We start from the raw sequence: 24,756 nt of genomic DNA, 5'->3' as shown, positions 1-24,756 counted from the left end.
GAATGATTTCTTGAGTGATTTGTATTGGGTTGGGGAGAATTGACGAGTATGTGAGAGCGATTCCTTATTTTTTCTAGTTTTGTGCACACTTAGTTCTCTGTCCTCTCTCTTCTCTTCCTCCCAGTGTCCATCATGTCTTCTGAAATTGCTAACACAAAACTCATTAACTCAGAGCAGTTCAGAGCACAGACTGAAGTGATGCGGCATATTTCAAAGTCTTCCATTCTTCTGAACCAGATTTTTTTTCCTTCTGAATGCAGATTAATAAACCGTGCACTACAAGAGGAACAAGGAAAAGGATTTTAGTGAAGGTATCCTGATCCTGAAAAAGTCAGGGAGGGCTTCAAGCCCATCTTGGACTTCAGAACACTTCACAACTTTGTGGTAAAAGAAACATTTTAAAATAGAGCCTTTGGACTTATTTATTTCCTCCTTATTTGGAGAGTAGCTTTGTTTTTTTTAGGCAAGAAAATTAACTGTGAAATTGGGGTACTTTTCAAACTAAAACATACTGGGTTTTAGATTTTGATATTTTGTAGGTACCTAATGTATACTCAAAGTACTGTAGGTGTTTGGATGGCTTGTGTGTTTTTCTTTGAAACGTGTTCTTTATCTCTTGTGACATGGTGTTTGCCTTCACTGTGAGTGATGTTTTTTCTAGTGTTTTGTATCTTCTTCAGTCGGTTCACTGGATTGTAGGGTGTCTTTCCCAGAACTGATATTGTGTAAAAGTGTTTTGAAAACAGAGATTTGTTTGTGTTTTTGTTGTTTTCATATTTTTACCTCTTACATGATGGCTCACTAGCATGAAAAGATGTTGCACCAATAAAAAGTTGTTGTTTTCTCTTCACCTGAAAGCCTCACACAAGATAGGTTTTCAGTTGTCAAAGTGAATACAAATGTATTTGCCATTTTTGTCTTTCACAACAAAATAACCTTACTTTACTGCATTAACTTTTAAGATCTTTTTATGTGTAAAAATCAGCCTGTTTATGTACTATGTATTCCTCCAAAGTTATGGCGTTATAGTCATTGGAGAAATGAAATTTTCTTCTAGTAGATGAAAATTACATTTTGATTGAACATCATTCCTTATGCAGTCACCCATAAATATAATGTCTTTTGCTGTCTTTTCAGAAAATGGCTACAGATGTGATTTCTGAATTGACAAGAAAATAGAACATCTTAATGTTTTAGGTAAAACAGATGGTGTTTTTGTTTTAGGCAAAACTCTCTCAGAGTGAAAGCATCTTAATTGGTGACAAGACTCTTGGGGTCAGCCAAATTATGTACAGTTTTTGTGTCTGTTTCTTTTTATTGCTTTAGTATCAAAAATTTTAGAATAGTTGGAAAAGGATATTTATCCTTTTCATTGACTTGCTATTTTCTCTTATGCCCTGGGAATAGTTGCAAGATTTTTCAACCTTATTTTGTTTAAAAAAGTTATAAAATTACATGTTAATCCTACTTTGGTTGTGGTTTTATTTATGCTTTTAGAAATGCTTTTCTCAATGTAGGAAAGCCTGAAATATGTAGTTCTACTTTTGAGGGTTAAGATTTTAATTTATAGTATTGAGTTGCATTTGCAGCTATAAATTTGAACATTTATGATACTCTTTTGCCCCTATACCATTGAGCTTTGGGCAGATCTCACTGTCAGATGCCTGGAAAGAGCACAGTGCTGTGAAGGGAGCCTTGGACTGAGAGTCAGAGGGCTCATTCTGGTCCCACCTCTGTCACTAACCAGCCTTCTTTTTTTGAAACATTAGTTCCATTTGCAATATGTCTTGGGAGAGAGGGGGCTAAAGTAGATAATCCCCAGGGTTACATCCAACTGACATTTAGTTTTTTTGTCTGTTACAACACAAATCATTTATAAAGCATTCGTTTGGATGAACACTGGGAAAGGAAGTTTGGGGGTAGAAAACTCAACTCTGGAAAATAACCAAGTTTGTTCAGTAACTGGGACATAGGATAAGGAAACTGTTTTCCAAACTATCACCAGTATTGCAAAATGAAGACCTGGAATTTAACAATTCCTCTCCCACTGCCTCTTACGTAAAGTAAGAACTACTGAAAGAACAGCTTGTGTTGTTATTAGAGCAGCTTTGATAAGTAGCCTCAGTTTCATCACCTCAGAGAAAACCCCTTACCCCAGTCCTGCCACTACAGCTGGTTGGGGGCTTTCAGAGTGAGGGCTCTTTGCTAGGGTGGAGGTGGAGCCCTCTGATGAAGCAGAGTTCAGAGAGACTTGGGGAAATGGAACTCTGGTGGGACTCTGTGCTTCTAGCATATACACCCTGAGTCCCTTACCCACTGGAGAAGAGCAAGGCCACCTAACCTACCTCCAAGATGCCGTAAAGCCTGACTGCTTGAATTTGAATCTTGGCTCTACCATTTAAATGGCTGTGAACCATGAGCTGGATACCAAGCCAGTCTACACATCTATAAAATGGGCATGATTTTAGAACTTGATAAGTTGGTTGTGAAGCTGAAAGGAGTTAATTCAAGTACAGCACATGCTGTATTCTAGGCACTGTTCTAAAGGCTCATTAGTGCTAGCTGTTTGGTATTACTGTTATTGTTGTTGTTGTTCTTGTTCTTGTTACTATTAACATATGGAAAACTCTGCCACTTACCAAGTCAAATTTACTTTGATTTAAAAGTAGCAAAAAATATCCCTTTAATAATATAAAATTTTATTTTTGATTTACTGCTTTGCCTATTAGTATTATAAACAAACATAATTCTCTACACAAAGTAATGTCTTCTAACATAGAGCTTTCTAGAATATTTTCTTAATAATTGCATACTTTTCATCTAAACTAAGAACTCTTCTCAGTAATATTTAATGGAGTTCTTGAATTTTGTAAGGTATTTTCAGAAATCAAAACCTTAGTTGACAACAGCAGTTTTAGGTACTACTATCATCTTACTGTTTCATAAAGGGCATCTTCACACTAGATTCGATCACCCTGCAGTACACTTGTTTACTTTCCTTTTGAATCTTGCCCTTGGGTGTATGACTTTCATGGGATGATAGATTTATAATAGTTTTGTCCATGAATTTTAATTTATTTCTCCTAAATGTAGAAAAAAGTGTTGAAATAAACTTTCATGCGTTAGGAAATTCAGATAACATTTATTTACTACTATATTCAAGTGCAATCCTAATTTTGATTGCTGAAATGAAATTGTGTTCTGTTCTTTAGTGTTGAATTTTTCTTCTTCTTAAATGAGGCCAAATAATATATGTTACAAAATCAATTAGAAGCTTCCATAAAATGTCATGTTTTATTTTTCCTCTTGCAAATATAAATTCCCGTATCTGGTCATGGAAGATAAGTGAGATTGTTATTGTATAGTTTCTAGAGAGGTTTTTATGGGAAAACAGCTAAATGTTTGCCTATTTAACTGGGAGGCCTTGGAACTTATATGAAAAATCTTGTGCGTATGTGCATGTCTTCAGTGAATAGTGTCTGTATAAGGCATTCAAAGATTAGAAGACAAGTAGAATTTTAAAAGGTTAAAAATAACCACCTTGGTCAGTGTAAGGGACTGTCAATCATTTGCTTTTTATGAAATGCAGGTCTGGGGGTTTTGTCCTCTGCTTTTTCCTTATTGTTATCTGTGGGCACTTGCACAGGGACAATGTGAATTTGGGCACGTCAGACCTTGTAGCCAGCGGATGAGAAAGTATGAGGAAATCCTCCATGAGAGAGCAGGTCAGAGGGCTAGACACACTTACTTCAGTCTTTGCTTGGGCCCACTTCCAAGGACCCCAAGCTCTTCTCATTGCCCTTCGCCCACCCCCACCCCTGCCCCCTTTTCCAGCATTCAAGAGTTTCTTTTCTGTGTATGGTGGTCTTTGTGATGTGAAACCAGAAGTTGGCCCTCATTTTCAAGAGGAATAGTATAACCTGGTATATCAGTTTCTTAGTGCTGCTGTACCAAATAACCACGAACTTAGTCTCTCAAAAAAAAAAAAAAAAAAAAAAATTTTATTATCTACAGTTTCGGAGGTCAGAAGTCCAAAATCAGTTTCACTGGGCTGACAAAGTATTGGCAGGGCTTGTTGCTCCTGGAGGCTCTGAGGGAAAAATCTGATCCTTTGCCTGTTTCATCTTCTAATGGTCACCCGCATTGCTTGGCCTGTGGCCCCTTCCACACACATTCCAGCCTCTTGCTTCTGTTGCCATGTGGCCACCTTCTCTGTTAGACTTCCCAGTCTCTCTCTTATAAGGACCTTGTGATTATATTGGGCCCACTTGGATAATCCAGAAAATCTCCCTATCCCAAGACCCTTAACTTAATCACATCTGCAAAGTCTCTTTTGCTATGTAAGGTAACATATTCATAGGTTCTGGGGATTAGGATGTAGACATCTTGGGGTGGGGAGGGGGGCGGAATTACTCTGCCTACCATACCTGGAAACCAGTGTATTTCCAGTGGATAAGTGGGATAATTAATTTAAGAACATCAGGGTAAATCTTTGTAGATATCCCTCAGGTACCTCAAGTTCGAGAGGTCTGGTACTGGATTTATCACCTTCAGCTTGATATGTCTTCCACCCATCCTTAGGGGTTCAATCTTGGTTAGTGGCGCTACCATATCTATGCCACCCTAACTGCAAAACAGGAATTACAGACTTTTCCTTCTGGCTTATGCATCCTTCTCCAAGGAATCCAAAAAATCCTATTAATAAGAATTCCTACCTGTTTCTCAGACTTGTTCCTCTTTTGTATTTCTACCCACTCCTGTAACTTAGATTTTCACCTTTTCTACCTTGGCTGTTGTAGCTATTTACTGGTCTTCCTCCTTTGAGTCTTGACTCCTTAAATCCTTCCTCTACCTGACAACTAGAAGTACCTATTAAAAATGAATCTGACCATGTTAAACCTTCAAGTCACTCCCCATACCCCATATAATAAGGTTTTTAGCAATTTGTAATGACTTAAAGACACCTCACTCCTCAGTGTGATTTGAGATTTATCTCTCTTTCTAGCTCCATATATTGGCATTTTAGACATGCGCTTTACTATGTAGATTCTAGTGATATTGAATGACCTGTATGTCCTGAAAATAATGTCCTTTTTTTCTTTATATATCTGTTCCTTTATTCTTATGGTCACTCTACCTAGAGTGTATTTCCCTACTTTTACTTGGCTATCTCTCCCTGACCTTTTAAAAAGTTGCATGTTTTTGTAGTTGTATTTTTCTGATTATTTTAAAAATACGTACTTTTTGAAGAATAGTGTTTTATATCTAGATGTCTAAAAAGTAGTTGCAAGAAGTTCGCTAAAAATCCCAGAATCTAGAGGAAGTATCTCTGTTAACGGTTTAACTTCTCTTCTGCTTAATCTACTCTGTTGTTAAACATATATGCTGAGTTCTTAATTTCAAATATTTATCCTTCTAGAATTTCATTCAGTTAATTTTTGACGTATTCAGTTTCTGTGGTAGAATTCTTTATCTTTTCATCTACCGTATTCATGTTTTCCTCTTTCCTTGGACATAGTAATTATCATTTTAAAGGCTTATCAGTTAACACCAATATCCAGATCATGTGTGGTTCTAATTCTTCTGTCTTTTTGTTGTTTAATCATGTGCCTCTGTCTTTGCAGATGTCTCAGCTTTTTATATTAAGTGCTAGACATTGTGTAGAAAAATTGTATAGGCTCTAGAAACTATCTGCTAGAGAGTGTTCACTCTTACTCCAATCAAGGACTGTGCTAAATTGAGGCTAATTCTCTCAATGTCTTCTTCATCTAGCTCATTAAGTTTTCAACTAATAGCCTGGTATATTCTGTAGGCCCTATTCCCTGGTGGGTTCTAAAGCCTCATGATATGTCTCTGCTCTACTTTTTAGAAGCCTTCTGTTTAGATTTTAAGCCTCCTTTTCTGTGCGGCTCCCAGTGTTTGGCACATGGACTGATGAGAAAGCCAACTGTGCACTTGAAGCTTTCTACATCCTCACCAAGTGCCTTTTAGCTTCTTTGCCACTACAGTGAAACTTCTCTAGGCTTTGTTCTGGGCTTTGCAGGGAACTCAGCCTTTCCCGTGCTGAGAATTGGCACAGCCCAAAGTGAAAATGGCTAGAGAAGGCAGCTCTCTTCTCTGCAGTTCTTTTTCTCCTCAGCAGTTCTCTGTTTCCTTCAAGCAGATGATTACTGTATTTTATCCGGTTTTTCTAGTTGGCCCGTAGAAGTGAGAGCTTTTGTCAACTACTTCATCTCTCCTGGAAGTGGAAGCATCGTTTATATTTCAACTTCAATTTGGTGAAAGAAAAATGCTCATTTTTTCCACTTGCGTGTTTATATTTCTATTGATTTGTAGGAGCACAAATTTCCCAAATTTGATCTCCTTTTATTTTTTTATTCTTTAATCTTATTTTTTTAATATAGAAAATGTTCTAAGCTTTTTGTTATCAAATCTGCCAGTCTTTTGCTTTGCTGTATTTTTCTGTTATGGTTAAAAAGAGAATTTGTACCACAAATTTTATATTTATTTTTCTTACTGATTTTGTATCATTTTTTCTGTTTTTAAATTTTTTAATTCATCTAGAATCAGTGTTGGCATATTGTTTTGATGCATTTGTTTAACCATTTATCTTGCCCATCTATTACTATAGATGTATCATAGGATTGTTTTGCTCCCTTTCTCCCAACAAAAGGATTTCAGTGGGGTTTTGGTTGGCAGTGAATAAGATTCATGAATCAATTTTAGGAGAGTTGTATATTTTGCAGTATTTTAGTTTTCTCACCTAGAAAAGTATGTCTCTTCATTCATTCATTTTTATGTCCCTCAGTAAAGTTCTGTCAACTTCTGTATATACATTTTGCTCATTTTGTATTAATTAATTCTCTGTTTTGAATGCTCTCCTGATTAATTCTTAATCATCGTGACTACCATCTTTTTGTGTGTATCACAAGACGCACTATACATAGTTTTGTATTATTACCTACCCTATTATGTTGAACTCAACAATTTCTCTTTCTCCCCTTCTAGACTATAGATATTCAGAACAGGGACTATGTAGTCACATTCATAAGGTTATAACTACACATACCAGGAGGAGTCCTTCTCTCTGTCCTTTTTTTTTTCTTGCCTTTTAATTTAGCCACATGCCATGTGGTTACTTTGTACATGTGTAGATTCTGTGCATCTCTATTTATCTCCACCCCCCCATATTATCTGAACTCTTGTTTTAAGGTATCTATGTTATAACATGTGTGGTTTTGTTAATTTCTTTCATTTAGATTTATATATGCCTTACATAAGAAAGCATATAAGGCAGCAGCTCAGTGACCTGAGTTAATTAAAACATTTATTCCGCCATTCGTGTGATTCATGTAGCAGGGTATCTGATCAAAACACCAGGAGGGTCTTGTAAGGGAAAGGAGAGATTTAATTGCTGTTGAGATTCTACTTTGTGCCAGGTCTGAGCTCTGAGCTCTGTGATTTTTCCAAACATTTTATCATTTAACCCTAATTGCAATCTTGTCTCCTGATTTTGTAGATAAAGATATTAAGGCTTGAAGAAATGAAATCACGTGTCCAAAGCCTCTCAAATTCTAAGTGCTGTAGTGGGTTTTTGAACTTGAATGTATCTGACTCCAGAGCTAAGGACTCACAGAACTAATCATGATTTTTGAAGATCTAATGTATCTCAAAAAGGCTCCCTTTGTTTTTAATAGCTTAATATTTTTTTCCTGATGGCTAATATGGTAAGCATTATGTTTTAAACCTAGAAAACTAGGTAGACTATATGAAAAGTTCATATCTAGAAAGTGCAATTTTTGTAAACATATAAAACTATATATTTTCGTATTCAGAATACTGTACAAAGGTTACTACTCTTCTTTAGATGATGCTCCACTAATGAGGCTACTTAGAGAAGATGAATATATTGTTTGAATTTTTTAATATGCTGTCATTGATTAAGAATTGGACAGACTGAGCTCTACTCTTTGCTTTGTTCTTAACTTTCTCTGTGATCTTGGATCTGTCATTTCCCCCATCTTTGCAAAGGGGTTAATTGCATAGCTTGCCGATGCTATTTTTTAAGGAATTAAAATAATCAAAATGAAAATGATTTGATAAAACCATAAAGCTCCACACTAGTAGGTATTATTCACAAATGATAAATTCTCCTACTGGGATTTTTGTGTGTTACTCATTCATCAACTATTTATTGAATGTTATTCCATGCCAGGTACTACACTAGGCACATGAAGTTACAATTACTTTTCATATAACCTGGTGTTTGCTTAATTGGTTTTAAACTGCACTTACAGGGGACTTGCAAATATTTTTCATTTCTATCTTCTTTGCACAGCCATAAATGTATGTAGTATTTTTTAAATGGTTTTTTGAATATTGTTTTTGCTTTCCTCATGCAGTGAGGTCGTAAGATAAACTCTTTAGTATATGTTACAAGATATTTTCTATGCCAGCGTTCCAGTTTATAAATTTTCTTTCACAGATAAAATGTACTGAAATGTAAATAGCTCTTTGTTCATCCTGAGCTTCCTGAAGATAGAAGGTCTGTGGGGATCTTTGGCATCAGTGAAGACAAAGTTCTTCTTAAGTGAATTAGGAACTAAGGGAATCTCCACAGGAAACCGCAGTTGTCAAAATGGTCGTTATAAGCTTGGCCTGTGAATAAAGTGGTTAGGATGGTTAAGAAGATGGTACTAGGGGTAGGACTGAGTTCTAAGCCTGTTGTGGCACTTGTAGCTGCTTGCGCCTCTGCAACATACCTAACCTCCCTGAACCTCAGCTCTCCTATCTGTCCAGTGAAGGATGAAAGGCTGTGCCTCATAGATTATAGGCCTGACTGAACCCCGGCATACAGGAAGCACTCTGTAAGTGGTAACTCCAGCGTCACTCTCACCAAGAGGCATCTTACTTTCATTCTGCCCTATGTCCAGTCTAAGAAGGAAGTCCGCGTGGTCCTAGTCTTTTGTTCATAGTAGGCACTGATTAGATTTGCCTCAGAGAGAGGACCTGGAATGCCACAGTTGTCTTTCTTAACATGACATAAATCATTTCTACAAAAGGGGTGAGGAAATTCTAAATATACTCCTCCTCATTAGAATTTTCAAGGACAGAACCACGTTTACAGTGGAATTATAGTTCTTCCTGAAATGACTCCCAGTTTGACATGAGCGTACAGATGTCTTTTCATTTCTCTCCATTCCTTTTTCTCTCAGCCACAGTAGATCATAGTTTGCCCTCTCATTTGATTGGCAGGTAACATAGGAGTGCTTTGTCTTCATGAGGTGAAGGTTGTTCATTGTATATAGAAAATTGAGATAATTGCCTGTAGGCAAGTTGCAGGGGCTTAATGTCATAATGCGAGCTAGGAGGCTGGATATGACTTGGTGACAGATGATAGATAAGAAGCTAATGCAAATATAGGGGAAATGGGGAAAAAATATTTCTGAGCTTCCTATATAGTTACTTCCAAGGTAAAATAGAAACTAACTAGCCCCATTTTTCAGCAATATTTTATTCTTTTCATCTGTTAGTGTGGATGAAACAATATTAATTTTTAATAAGTGAGTATGATATTATGATATGAAACCTCCTGGTTCCATTCACAATTGATTGACTTAAAAGGATTCATGTTTGGAGATATTGGCAGTGTAACAAATGTTTGACTACTAAACATGATAATGACAATGAAAATTTAGTTAATTTGTGGTGCTGTACTTATTTCCCAAGGAAATATAATTCATGTATGATAATGCTTTCTCTGTACTCTACTTGAAATGTACATAGAGGTTTGTGTATCAGATAAATGTGTGCTGTGATGCACTTGAACATGCTGTGAATCTCTAATTATGTTAAAAAATTATTTTCTTAGTGCAGCTTTATACTCATTATATACTCTACACATTTAGTTTTTGAATAGATTCCTGGCATGATAATTACATAATTCAGTACAGTAGAAACATCATTATGGTCAAATACTAATTAGCTATGAAAATGAAACAAAACAGAACCTAGTTCACACTTATTATAAAAAGCTATTTAGGGAGCTTCCCTGGTGGTGCAGTGGTTGAGAGTCCTCCTGCCGATGCAGGGGACACGGGTTCATGCCCCGGTCCAGGAAGATCCCACATGCCATGCCGCAGAGCGGCTGGGCCCGTGAGCCGTGGCCACTGAGCCTGTGCGTCCGGAGCCTGTGCTCTGCAGCAGGAGAGGCCACAACAGTGAGAGGCCCGTGTACCGCAAAAAAAAAAAAAAAAAAAAGCTATTTAATATTGTACAAAACGAAATGTATGGTTGAAATTATTATTTGCTTTAAATTTGAGTCATTTTCTTCCTCACTGGGAAGAATCAGTGTTTTGGATGCTTGCTGCCTAATTTATTGCTTGGACACATTATATTTTATTATCAGAGCCTTTATAGCCAGATCTGGGTAGTAGAGCATCAAAGAACTTGAAGTGGGAATTCTGGGCTCTGTACCTAGGTCTGCCTCACGGCTTCTGCAGAATTAAGAGACTGGCCTAAGTCTTCAGACTACATGTTCTAGAGTTCTTCATATACTGGCTCTAAGCCTCTGGGCACATGGGGTTCAGTAGTAAGTCACTTATTTCTGGGATGCTGGCTTGAACTTTGGTGCTGGACATGAGTGATCCTCAACTGCTTTTCTTCTCCAGTGTACCTGAGGAATATAGTATAGTCTAGTTGATAACAATGAACCCTGGCATTTGTGATTCTCCAGGTGTGTTTGTGATAGGAGAACAATCAGGCAAAACGTAAGCTCTGGTGGAGGGCAGTGGGAGGGTGCAAATAGGTTGATAGATTCCTTCAGGTAAGTCTGTTAAGCACACCTTTCAAGGGGGCAGTACTCTCACTCTCCCTGAGAATTGATTCTGTGGATAAAAATGGGTTTTGTCTAGTACTTTGAGGCTCCAGTGCCCTTTGTAGATATGTTTTTGACTGCATGCTTCAGCTGCTCTTTTCTCATATACATGTGGAATTTCAATGAATGTAAATGGTGTAAGTTAGATCTTGTGATCCTGATGTATATACTACAAGCCTAATAGGAGCCAGAGACGTTCTTATTATCATATATTATTACCTTTGGTATCTCACAGTACTGTCTCAATCAAAAGTGCTTCAGCTGATAAACAATTTATAAGTCAAACATTTTATAGGTTTTACACTACATCCTCTTTCTTTCCCTTCGTGCTTTTCTGTTATCCTTCACTTTAGTTTTGGCCACTGTATTAATTTTATTTCCTGACAAACCATTTGCAATGCAGTTGAAATATACAGGACACATATAGGATAAAAGAGCGCTGCTAGGCTTTCTGATGCACTAAATAAACAATGCTAGCTTGCTTGGACCAAGTCTGATATCGCTATGGGTAAGAGGGAGAAGTGGTTGACTGACTATTCATTTCTGTGTTCCTGAAGTTACAAAATTGTGTAGGAAAGCAAAATATTTCAGATCATGGAAATATTCACTATTGAATCAGTTATATTATTAGTCAAATATCCTCTTTGAAATACTGCTTATTTTATTTGAAGATAATATGATGCAATTGTTTATAAAGTAAAATCATAAATATTACAAAGTGTGCATAATTCACGAAGTCTGTGACATGATGATCTAGAACGTTTTTACTCACAGGCAAAGCCATGAAGCAGTGAGGATCCAGCAGAGTTATGCTACTGAGAAAACCAAGGATGTTAGGGGATTCAACTGACAGTTATTTAAATATCAAAGAATTGAGAGAGAACTTTAGGAAAAATGATTAAGTCCTTGAACATTTTTTATAAATAAAAAATTTTGGGAAAAATTTTGCCAAAAACCCTACTTCATTCTAAGAATTGTACTTAGTTGCAAATATTGCCTAAACTTATTTTAATAGTCGTTATTTCCCTTTTCTAGCCAAGTTCCAATCAGTTTTTTTACCACTATTTATTATAAAATTTCAGCCTCTGTTTTAAGTGGATTCACTTCAAATGACCTTTCCTCTAGAAACAACTCTCTTGGATAATAAGAGCCCCTGTGTATAAAATATATATGTGAATTATGTGATTCTGCATGTATAACCATACATTTCACTGTGTTTTAGTGATCTAAAATGCATGAACTAAATGAATTTTAATTGAAATTAGTTGTGACTAAAATGCACACAGACAATTTATGTATTCTCTTGTTCAGTGAGTTAGGCAGGGATCAGGATGTTAGTTGTATAGGGCTGATTATTTTAGAAAGACCAATAAAACCATATGTATATAAGTCATTTTCTGGGACATAGAAATAACTTAATTATAGTTGTATTAATGTCTTTCATTTGTATAACATTTATTCTTAGAAAGTGAGTCCTTATTTCATTACTCTTGGTACTGTGTGGTATTTGTTGTGATGAAATTTCCTGTACTCCAAAAGTTTTACCAGACTGTTTCTTATAATTCTTCTCCTTGTGTTGGCTTTATGACTGTCTATGACCTGAAATCTCACAAATAATGTGGAAAAGTTCAAATATCTTGAGATCCCAATAGTAAAGCGACTGTTTTTGCAGGTATCTTGTGGTCTACAATCCTTCAGAACAAGACCGAAACTCAGTAGTCTCAGTCTGTGTGAGCTCCCCGACAGCACAAGTATCCTCTGCTTCAGGAAAGCCCGTGGAAATTCAAATGAGTGCAGTGTGGGATGCAGCAAGTACTGTTTCACAGACAGCCTATGAGGTATGTGCTCTCTATAGAACTTAGAGAGGCAACATGAAAAAAGCATAGCCAGTATATAGTTTATATATGTATTAATATATACCCCTGAGAGCTGTCAAGTTGGTGTATGTAAAGTGGTTAAAGTTGTAAATGCCAGAGGATTTAACTGGTGAGTTAAATGACGCTAAAGGAAAACAGATCCTATGTTTTCCAAATATTAATATCTTTGTTAGTATGTGTATTGTATGTTATTTTTAGAACGTTATTAGTATGTATATTGTATATCTTTGTATATCTATTGTAACTTGTTCCTGAAGTCATGAAGTAATCATTTCTCATAAAATTTTGAATTTTTTGTCTAACTCAATTTAATGACAGTTATAAATATTGAAATGGAGATAAATACCATCCTTCTAAATAACCTGGATACTTTCAACTTTTCACTGCAAAGGTGACATTAATATACCATGAAAGAAAGACTTCCTAAAATAAGTAAGATACTTCTTTTCTGAGATAATTATGGAAAAAATCTGGATTCAAATAATAGACTTTTTTGGGGAAATTTTCTTAAAATAAGCAATATTAAACTGAACCCCCATGTAACTGGAAAGATCTAACTTTTAGAGTTTGGAGTACAGTTTAAATTGTACTCCAAACTCTAAAGACACAGACATAAGCTAGGAACTCTAAAAGAAAATTAAAAGCCATTGCTGGCTGCTCTTATAAATTCATAATCCTTTAGATAGAAAGGAAAGTATAACACCAGTTTTGGTCAGATTTTACAGGAAACACCCCATTTAGAGAATGGAACAGTAGCTCCTGGAAGGCAGGAGTCATGTCTCATGGTGGGTGCATCCTCCATGCCTTGTTCAGTGTCTGCTGGACCCCAGGCATTTGATGGCTGGTGTTGATTGAACTAATGTGCTTAATATTTATATTGTTACACTTACCATTTTTATTTTTAATGTACTGAAATATTATAGTATTATTAAAAGATTCCTAATAATTAGGAAAAATCATTGTTCACAATAAACCCTTACCTTCATGGAGAATTTCCCTGTCTGAGCATCCATTACAAGCACCGTAGGACAATTGAGGATGGTTACATAATTTCATATATTGGATGAAAGCAGTAATGTCTTTGATAGTCTTACCTACTTGAAGTTATTAGTTTCCCTGGATAAACAGAGATGTGGATACTCTACCCATAAATTATCAAAACATATTTATGGAATAGTACTATATTCTCTTTTTTAAATATGGTAGTTTCTCCTTTTTACTAGAAGTATATATGGTTTCCTTTCAGTAGATACATTTCTCTTTAATAAATTCTCTCCTTTATCTTGTAAAGATCTCTTTTCTAGCACAGATGCCACCATTGGGACTGAAAGTATATAAGATTTTGGAAACAGCAAGTTCAAATCCACATTTAGCTGAATATGTCCTATATAATGGTCATATAGCAAATAAAGGAATTTTCAACATGAATAATATAAAAAGTGCTCAAGAAGATATAACTCTAGAGAACTCCTTTATTAAGCTGCGGTTTAGTCACTCTGGGCTTATGGAGGTATGTTCTGAATAGTTCTGAAATTTATAAAAGTCTTGTCACTTTTATTATAATATATGCAGATTACTTCTGCAAAGTGGGAAAAGTGGACACAGATTCTCTGGGAGAAAGGATAGATGAGCTATATGTACCTTCTCCTTGTGGTCCGCAGTGACCACTTGCTCCTTATAAGTGTGGTCTGTGGGTGGTGCTGCTCAGTGGACTGTTTGTTATTTGTCCACAAGATAAGTATGGAAGCTGTGGCTGTTTAGAAATGTTTATGGAAACTTTAAAGTAATTTGGCTGAGTAAAATTATGCCTATTGTATCTAATAATAAAAAATTTGAGTGTATGTTTGGCATATCACTTTAATTTTTCTAGAAATTCACTTTCATTGTACTTTACAAAAATATTGTTCCATGCATATTGGAAATAAAAATAAATCCACTTCTTTACTACAGAAAGTTTGAGAAGTACTGATCTAATCTCTTAATTTGTGTTTCTCTTTCTTCCTTGGTGAAATGTGTTCTTTTTGTTCCTATGGCAAAGATTTTAAATCGTAAGTTTAAGTATAAAATTTTGAGTGTTTATCTAAGAATTGTGAATATTAGAGGCTGAATGTTATCATTTTTGAATCTATTGCCAGGTATTTTTTTTTGTTTTTTTGTTTTGAAATTGACATATACATGTAACTAGATACAACTTGTTAATGTCTTGTGAGTTATCATAAATTTTTTTTCTTTTATCCTTAGGAAATGATAAATAAAGGAGATGGTAAAAGTCATGAAGTAAAAGTGCAGTTTTCATGGTATGGAACCACGAGTAAAAAGGACAAAAGTGGTGCCTACCTCTTCTTACCAGATGGAGAAGCCAAGGTAAGTGCTGGTGAGCTGAGCAGTGAATAAGTACTTATTGAAAGAATAATGAGGAGCAAAATAAATGCATCTCAATATTTTGTTATCTATTAGGAATAGATGAGTTGGCTCCATTATATATATGATTATTGACACTTAGCAATTTCTAGTTGAATGTTAGATAAACAGATAATTTCTCAGAGTTGGAATTCAGTTAGGATGCTACAGTGGACAAATGCTTTCTATGGAATGAAGCTAGATTTGATTTAAGATTAGGGTGCTGCCGTATTGTTGTGTACTTATGTGGCATGGCATATATATAGACACAAAATTCCTAGCCATATGAGAAAAATAGATTGACCACTGAGCCGTTTTTCACCTTAAATTTTAGCACTTTAAAAAACAAACAAAAAAATGTTTTCCTACCCTTGACTGTAAAGGTAGTATATGCAAATCTTAGCACGTTTAATGCAGAAAACTAAGAAAACAATAAAATTTGCCAACTATTCCACAAGCCCATGAAAACCCCTGCCAACATTTTGATATATTTTTACTGTCTTTTATTCTATGCATATCTTTTTTCCCCCATTTTTAAGTTTTTGTCTTCCTACATGAACATATTTTATTTTTCATTGTGACAATGCTCACAATCTGATATGTTCTTTGAAAACACAGTTTTAATATACACTTTTGTGTTTAAAAACTTTTAGCTATAAGACGAATAAGGTCTGAGGGTCTGATGTATAATATGGTAACTAGTTGATAGCACTGTATTATATAATTGAAATTTGCTAAGAGGGTAGAACTTAAGTGTTCTCACACAAAAAAACGTGTGTGTGTATATATATGTGGGGAAAAAAAGAATTTCCTATTGTTGCATATGTATATTTTCTCCCAATACTTTACTACTGTAACATTGTGATAAGCTTTCTCTGTAGCATTCTTTTTGTACAGTGCTAATTATTTCCTGACAGAAGAGTCATTTTGTGTCAGTGGATGAAGCCTTTTAAGGCTTTTGACATATACATACTACTTATCTTCCCTCTAGAAAGATGGCATACATATTCACTCCCACCAGTGTTTTTTTTGTTGTTGTTGTTGTTTTGCGGTACGCAGGCCTCTCACTGTTGTGGCCTCTTCCATTGCGGAGCACGGGCTCCGGACGCGCAGGCTCAGCGGCCATGGCTCATGGGCCCAGCCGCTCCGCGGCATGTGGGATCTTCCCGGACCGGGGCACGAACCCGTGTCCCCTGCATTGGCAGGCAGACTCTCAACCACTGCACCACCAGGGAAGCCCCACCACCAGTGTTTTCTTGAGAGGAGCTCTCTAGTATGCTATTCTAAGCTCTGAGAATTAGCCATATTAAATGCTTTACCTATAATAATGAGTGAAAAATATTTTACTGTTAAGATTTTTATGATTATTAGTGAGGTTGAACTTTTTTATGGCTTTATCTTTCATATTTCTTTTATGAGTTTCCTATTTAAGTTCTTTGACCATTTTTCTATCGATAAGACTTGTGGATCTGTAAGTATTCTTTATATATGGTAAAATTAATCCTTTTTCCTATTTATTGCAATCCTATATCCTATTTATGCTCTCAATGTGTCATTTAGTTTGTTAGTTCTTTTATTTTTCTGTTATGTAGTAGTTTTTAATTTTTGTGAGTCAATTTTATATTTTTTTTCTTTAGAGTTTCTTCCTTTGCTTTTACACTTACACAGCCTTTCTCCACTTTAAGATAAATTAAATATTCTCAGTATTTTGTTGCCTAGGGTCCTGTCTCCTGAAAAAGTTACTTTTGTTCTAGAAAAGCTTGCTAACCAAAATCAAATATAGATTTTAAGAGATTGTGTAGGCCACACTCAGGATTCTAGTTATTTGTCATTGTTTCTGTTTTTTTTAAATCATTGAGGAATTAAAGGTAAACTACAGCTCATAGTAGGCATTTCAGGATGAACCGTGGATCCTAAGTATAAGCTACATCAGTGTTTTCTCACTTAGCAGCTTTTGTCATTAGGCATTTTGTTTTGACTGACATTTTCTTTTTTTTTTAAAGTAGCTATGCTATAGAATATTATACATGGACAATTATAATTACTAATTTATTTTAAATGATTTTATCTTTAAATGGCTCTAATATTAGATAGAAGGATAAAGAGAATCATCATATGTTTACAAAGAAGAAATAAAAGAACATCAGGGAAAGAGACAGCTGAGTTTATCAGAAAAAGGCCCAGATATCACCATCCTAGGTTTCATTCTCCTCCATTACTTTCTAGCTATATGGTAATTAGGTACAAGAACTTTGTTAACTATAAAGCATTATATTAATTTCAGAATATTTTTCTCTAGCCAAAGGGTAAATTTGGAAGAAAATTACAGAGTTCTGAAAATCTTGTGCTACATTGCAAACCTAGCTTTTTATGCTATTGTTGAGCTTTCTAAGGTGTGTAATACTTAAGAAAATAAAATTCTTCATAAATGCTTTAAATTTTGTTTCTGTGTCATATAAGTTATGCGTTTTATTCCCATAGTTTCTTTAATCTAGATTCTAAATAATGAAAACTAAACCAGTGGTTGCCATAGTTTTTCCGAGTTTGGAAGTTGGCTTCATATTCAGCTAGTTCTTGTGAGTAAAAGGGCAGTGTTAGAGTAGTAAACCTGACTGTGATTAAACTATGTTTCTGAATCCTGCTTCCTGTTTGCTTAAGATGACTCCCTGTGGTCATCCTAGCCACGTTCCCAACCCCTGAACATTAGGGAGCCATGGTTATAATAAATGTTTGCCTGAGAAAATGTCACTGCTGTAGAACGATTGCTCATTCTAATAAATAACATATGGACAATATAGAAAGATTTTAATTAGAAATTTTTATATCTGGGAGAAATGTTTGTAGATCATCTAGGCCAATCAGGTTGTAAAATTTTTATTTTCTATTTTCAGCAGTATTTGTCTAATGCAAAACCTTATGTTCAATTTTTGTAGCACGCACATATTCTGATACCTCGTAAGGTTTGTTTTTCACTTAAAATTACAAATATCAGGTGATATACATTTGCCAGTTTGGAAACTATAATAAACATTCCTTGGAAAAACTAAAAGCCAAAATACTTTTCTTAAAAATGTGATTTCCTCCTCAGCCTTATGTTTACACAACACCACCCTTTGTCATAGTGCAACATGGAAGGTTTTTTTCGGACGTGACTTGCTTTTTTGAACATGTTACCCACAGAGTTCGACTGTACAACATACATGGTAAGAAAACAGAGAAACTCAGATGTGAAACAAATGTATACTGATTCTTGAATTCTTGCTTTTCTTTTGTCGGTTTTAATAAATTAGCAGTTGGTTTTAGGAGGTGACAATCATATGTCTAACCTTGACATCAGACTTATCATATGATTTAAAATGTAGTATTTACCCTTTGATAATTAAAAATGGTAAAACATTTAACGCCTTACATATACTTGTTCTTTTCTTCTGTATATCTTCTCTTTCCTATTGCAATATTTGTCTTAAGTCATGTGCTCATTTCTCAGATCTAAAAACAGTATAGTGGTTTTATTTTATAAAATGGAAATTATATTAAATGTGGCTTTCAATTAATGGATCACTGACTATCTCTGTCACACATACACACACACACACACACACACACACACACACACACACACACACACGACCTGCCTTAAATATAGACTGTATTGTCATAGTGTACTACTAGAATTTAACTTCAAAAGAAAAATGTTCTCTGCTTGTTCTGCTTGTTTATGACTCTTTAGCTTGTAGAGCATAAAATCAGGCAGTTTTTATTGCTTTTAGGACAGTATTGAAGCAGCTTCTTTGTTAATCAAATGGTAAGAAATAGGCCTTTGATCTCATTAGAAACTGAACTGTGGACAGTGGCACTGGTCCTTCCATGGAATTTGGGTGGAGCTGTGGTTCCCAAACAATCTCAGAATTGTACAGTTTTGTTGGTTGATTTTGAATTCGCTGTTTTTAGAATGGAGTACTCTTCCAACCACAACTTTAATCCTGATAACCGGCCATTTACCATTATATCAACTCTCTTAGAAAGGACCTCATAAAAATGCCACTTTAAATGTTTGGTTGCTGTTAGCTAAGATGAAAAATTAGAAAAGGAAAATATTCTTTCCCAGAATCTTTAGGCAGGTAGACAATAAAGCATTTCAAAACCAGTGATAAAATCAATGGGCAGGCACTGTTTACTTTTTAGGTATTGTGGGGAAGCAAAGGCTGCTATGTTCAGGGAATTTCTTGGACAACTAAGTTCAGTTTTCAAATTTCAATGTCTAAATTTGATTTTGTTTTTAGTTAACTTTCTTCAACTTCAAATCTCAACGATGTTTGCCTTTTGGTAGAATTTCAGGTGTGGACAAACTTTCTCATGTGACTTCTTAGGTAGTAATGTGATATGTTTTCAGGATTACCCATGATTCATATGTTGAATTAAGAAGTAAAAGGTCTTCTAGAAGATGGTAAAGTCATATTAGACACTAACTTTGCGTCTTTTGCAATTATCACTTTGCTACCTACAGGAAAGTTTGCTACCTACAAGAAAGTTTGTAGTTTTGAAATAATCTTTTATTTAGTTTCCCAAAACCTTTTAAGTCAGAAACACTATTTTTGGCTATCTCTTTGTACTCTTGCATAAGCCATTGTTTACTGTTTCTGAGAGCCCTAAAACTCCATCTTCACCTATGACCAAAGGTTTCATTTTATGGGTAGAAAATAGCATGATCACACAGGAGATGTGCTTATCTACTTTTTAAGTTTGCTTAAAACTATTGTGTTTTAATGGAGAAGTTCTTCCTTGAATATAACATGGCACCGTTTGGCACAGATCTCCATCATCAGGCTTGGTTTACTATTGCTTTTCATCAGTTATATTTAGGGATAGGCTGTGTCTCAGAGTTGCTGAAGCAACTCATCAGAAAAATTCCAACTTCTCAACAGGTGTATTTGCTTAATTGCTTTTGCTTCTGTTTAATTGCATCCGTCCATCAATGCAGCTTCTGAGTTTTCTTCTGTTGGCCATAGGATCTGGGTCTCATATCAAAGGGGGTTTCTGTAAATTAGAGGGCCCTCTTCTGCTTCTGTGGCTGTAGCCTAGCTTGCCGTCATGCTTCAGTGGCCAATTTGGAAATTAATAGGCTCTGACTTGGCCCGTTTACTTATTCCAATAAACACACACTCATCAGAACTAAATGCTTGTCTTTTCTCCTCTTCCCCTCCCCTCCTGTCCCCTACTGAGCAGTCAGAAATGTCCAGTGGCTGACGAACAGCCCTTTAGCAGGAGCAGGGGCCACCGAGAATTCACTGACCCCCAGCTCTCCAAGGTGGCAGTGCTGGCTCTGATTAGTCAGTTAAGGAATAGAGGTTGTTTTGAATGGAGCACTTGTCAGAGTATTAGCATAACAAAAATAATAATAATAAATAGATATGCAGACCTCAGATTGCCTCCTGATGTCTCAGTGGGTGGAATAAACTTGAGCTCAAGCCTTTTTTCCTGATGTTAGATTTTTGCAGCTTGGAAGCAGGAAGCTTCAGAAGTTTGTGGGAAATGACAGATAAGTTAGATATAATGTGAAGTTAACTTAAATTGCTGTTCAGATGAGTTTTACTGTACTTGCTTGGACTGAACCTGAAACCAGCATATGTAACTATTCAAAGTGGCAGATCCATCTTTCTTTTTGCTGTCTCAAGCCCAGAGCATTTTTTTTCCCCATCAAGACTACAGTTTGTGAAAAATGGAGATATTAGATCACCTGAAAGGCTTTCTTCCAAACTATATAGCCTCCCATGTTTGTATCTGAGCTCCTGGGAAAAAAAAGAAAAAAAGCCCAGTTGTGGAGATAGAGCCTTTCCTTGGTAGCCTCTGTGACCCATTTCCATCTATCTTTTTCTTTCATACACTTGCGTGAGGGTACAGGTTGTCTGGATCCTGTCTTAGTGGGTTTTAATTAAATCACTAACCCAGGCCTGTGACAGAGATGTGAAATCTTCAGGGTGTTTGACTCTCTAGGTGTTCACACTACCTGAAAAGGGTTTGGTTATGCAGCGCTAAAGCGTCTGTACTAAGAAATACTTGACAGCTCTTTTGAACTTTGGCCTCTTGTAAACTAGGCTTCTGAGTGATTGATCAAAATGCATAGACAAACTGACTTTTGATCTTAGGTGCTACGAATACTTCAGCCAACTTCCAAGCTTTTATCAATTGGCTTTGGTTTTAAATTTCTTAAGATAACAAAAATATCTATTCTTGACTTATTAAACTATTTTCAGGCATAGACTAATTTTGACCCCTTTAAACTGAGTGGATATGGTTATTTGGATGAGTATTAATGACTAAAGCCTGTTGTTAGTACCAAATTCATGATCAGTGAGGGTTGGGGGGAGGGAGACTATTAATATTTTAAGATTACATACTGAAATTGTATGTTTACTAAACCAGTTAATCACACAAAAGATTTTATTATTTCTGAGCAAGAAGGGTGAAGAAACAGAAAATGAGTTTTATTATGGATTGTCTTTACTGAGTATCCGTTCATATTAAACCTTTCAAATTCCATTTACTTGAAACATTCTTTTAAAACCTAAGGTAATGCAAACCTGACAAAATCTATTTAAATTTCTCAATCTCCTTTTTTAGTTACTCTTTGATTCTTCTCTCCATAAAGTAACTTTTGCCCAATTTAAGCTTCAGCAGAAAACAAAGTCAAGGACAAAAATCAACCAACACTTCCCAAATTACATAAACTGTGTGATCATTGTTGATTTTGAAACAAACTGAGTTGGGAGGCCTGGGTGCAGCCTGACTTCTGGTTTTGTTCTTGGTTTGGTATTTAACTTTAGTTTCTCTATTTGTGTTCTCTCCAGATTCTGAAAATAATAAGCAGTACAGTTTAAAGTCTCTCTCTTAACATCATTTAGGCTATTAAAAACACAGTGTTTGTATTTTCATTATTGTTCAGACATTACATTCAAAAGGTTTCTAGAAATACTAAATTAGAGGAAATTTTGTGCTCACAAGCTTTAAAAGCTTCAAAAGATCAGAGCAATTTCAGAGATTCCTAATGAAACATCATGCTTTGCCTTATATTAAGTTAAATAAATCCTTTTTATGGTGACCATAACTTAATGAAATGCCCTTTTAGGACTATTTTATGATTTCTAAAAGATTATTTCGTTTGTAGAAAATAACATTTTTCTGTAGGAAAAGGTGGGAGAGGTGAGGATTAATTTTTCTTGTAGTGTAATCATCTTTCATTAAATTGAAGCTGTAAATGTTACCAGATATGCTGCTTTAGCTTTTATCGTTAATCTTGGATTAGAAGATAGAATATAATACAAGCAGAAACCCCTGTACCACCTTGTGTTATAGTAATTTGTTATTTTACCGTCACAAAAAATACGTATCTTGCCCGTGATATTATGATCAGTAAGTGACATTCACAAGCCGTAGTTTCATTTGTCTTCAGAGTTGTAATTATTAGACTGGTGCTATTTTCTGACATAAACTGCTACTTTGAAGAATTAGGTTGCTATGGGTTACCAATATATCATTTTCATTTTCACTGGCACAAGGTTCAGGTTCCAGATCTGTTAATATATACCTTCAAGGTTTTTTTTCCCCCTCAGGACTATGTTCTCCTAGGCAGGTGTTTGTGAGTGAGTGAGTGAGTGTGTCTGTGTAAACCATGTTTCAACCCTTAGGAGAAATATCTTAAATGCAGTAAATACTTTTGCCTGTTTTCCACCAACATATTATGAAAGTACTGCATGTAATGGATCTTGCCAAAAGAAAGTACACAGTAGCCTGGGGGTAAAATGTAATGAACTGCCATCAAGAAGTATGGGAGAAAAGACTTTCCTTTGGCTGAAATGATTGATAATTTCCTTCCAAGGGCATATTTAGCAATCAAAGAGAGGTTGCTTTGTTTTTCTTCTGTTTTGAATATATAATCTAAATGGATTCATAACATGACCCTTGACTTTTAGAGAGTCAAAATGAATTGTATCCAGTTAAACATATAAGAGAATCACATTGGGAATTAGAGATCTGAATCCTTAGTTTCGCCTCTAAGCAAACTAGAGTGACCTTGAGTTTGTTCTTTAACTTCTTAGGAGAGAAAGACTAGATGGTCAATTAGGTATCACCATCAAAGAGTCTTAACAACACTTGTTTTCACATCAAGTTTCTTTGGTGCTTGACTCCTTGCTCCTAAATTCACCTTCTAAGGATGCTTGAACCTGGGGCCCTCATCCCTAGAGTCCTTCCACTTATAAACAAGGTCTCACAGCTTCGCTGAAGTTGTTTTTATTTCCATAAAAAGATTCATGAGGATATTAAAATGGTTTGTAATCAATCTCTCATTTTTCCCAGGACTACGTTCCATATTTAGTTTGATTTAAGAGTAAAAAGCATTAAGTAAGTTATGGCTAGGCAGACTTAGGTAATTAAAACATTTTTGGAATATCGTAATATGCAATTGACTGCTAAGGATTTTTTTCCTGTTAATTGGAACTTTTAAAAAATGAAATAAGTAGCTATGTGTGAAATCTGATTATTCCCTACAGGCATGAAAAGGAAGGTTATTTTAAGGGACTATAAGCACATTCTGGTTACACAAATTCAAAACTCAGAGGTTATCTTGGAGGCTGTTTGACAGCAGCTGCTTCATTGAAGGCATAGCTTCTTAGTGGGAAATAGCATCATCTCCCACAAATATATGTTGTACTAAACTCAGATGAAGGGAATAGGGGTGGGAAACACAGGGAAGTGTGAAGGTTAAGAGCTCCGACTCCAGAGTCAGCCCATGTACATTTCATTCCCAGCTCCCAAACCTGCTCTGCCGCTTACCGGTGTTTGACCTTGTGCAGGTTATTACCTACATGGTCTTGGCTACATCATCCTGAAAATGATGACAATAATAGAGTCTTCCTCATAGCAGTGTTGGAGAATTAACTGAGTAATGTACGTAAAGCCTGACACACACTAAGTGTTGTATCTCCTTAAGAAGGATGTGCAGGCCTGAGAGAGTGGTCATTGAAGGGTTGGGGAATTTGGAGAAGATTTGATAAAGGAAGTGAGTTTTTGAGATGCTAGGTCTTAGAGAAATGTCACTTGAACGGGCAGAAAAGAGGAAAAGAATAGCACAAAGTGTGAAGTGGTGTGGGTGAGATCAAATTCCCTTGTTCCTATAAGAATTTGAAGAATCTGTGTCCGTTACATATTTGTAATTTGACATCTAATTTTCCTTTATACATTTAAATATTTGCAAAGGGTTTTATTTTTGGTATACTGTAAATATTGACATTTTAAGATAAGCATATCTAATGGGTAGCAATTTGATACTAAATCATGCATTTTTTTAAGAGCTCCTGACTTATTTATTTATTTGATTGATTTATTTATTTTAAGTTTTTTTCGCTGTGTTGGGTCTTTGTTTCTATGCGAGGGCTTTCTCTAGTTGCGGCAAGCGGGGGCCACTTTTCATCGTGGTGCGCGGGCCTTTCACTGTCGCGGCCTCTCTTGTTGCGGGGCACAGGCTCCAGACGCGCGGGCTCAGTAGTTGTGGCTCACGGGCCTCGTTGCTCCACGGCATGTGGGATCTTCCCAGACCAGGGCTCG

General features: G+C 35.7%; 1 protein-coding gene across 1 annotated transcript in view; it reads left to right on the top strand.

Annotated features, from left to right (window-relative positions):
- The window catches only part of MAN2A1 (mannosidase alpha class 2A member 1), a gene marked incomplete at both ends in the record, with an annotated part of 155,973 nt that overhangs the window by 98,883 nt on the left and 32,334 nt on the right, over positions 1–24,756 (top strand). The window contains 4 exons of the mRNA XM_079702510.1: positions 12,549–12,714; positions 14,045–14,263; positions 14,995–15,117; positions 18,242–18,356. Coding sequence (XP_079558636.1) covers positions 12,549–12,714; positions 14,045–14,263; positions 14,995–15,117; positions 18,242–18,356 — 623 coding nt within the window. The remainder of the gene's footprint in view (positions 1–12,548; positions 12,715–14,044; positions 14,264–14,994; positions 15,118–18,241; positions 18,357–24,756) is intronic.

The sequence above is a fragment of the Hyperoodon ampullatus genome (genome assembly GCF_949752795.1).
Source record: "Hyperoodon ampullatus genome assembly, chromosome: 4".
Taxonomy (NCBI): domain Eukaryota; kingdom Metazoa; phylum Chordata; class Mammalia; order Artiodactyla; family Ziphiidae; genus Hyperoodon; species Hyperoodon ampullatus.
Note: the sequence above shows the minus strand (reverse complement) of the source record. Positions and strands in the feature narration are given on the sequence as shown.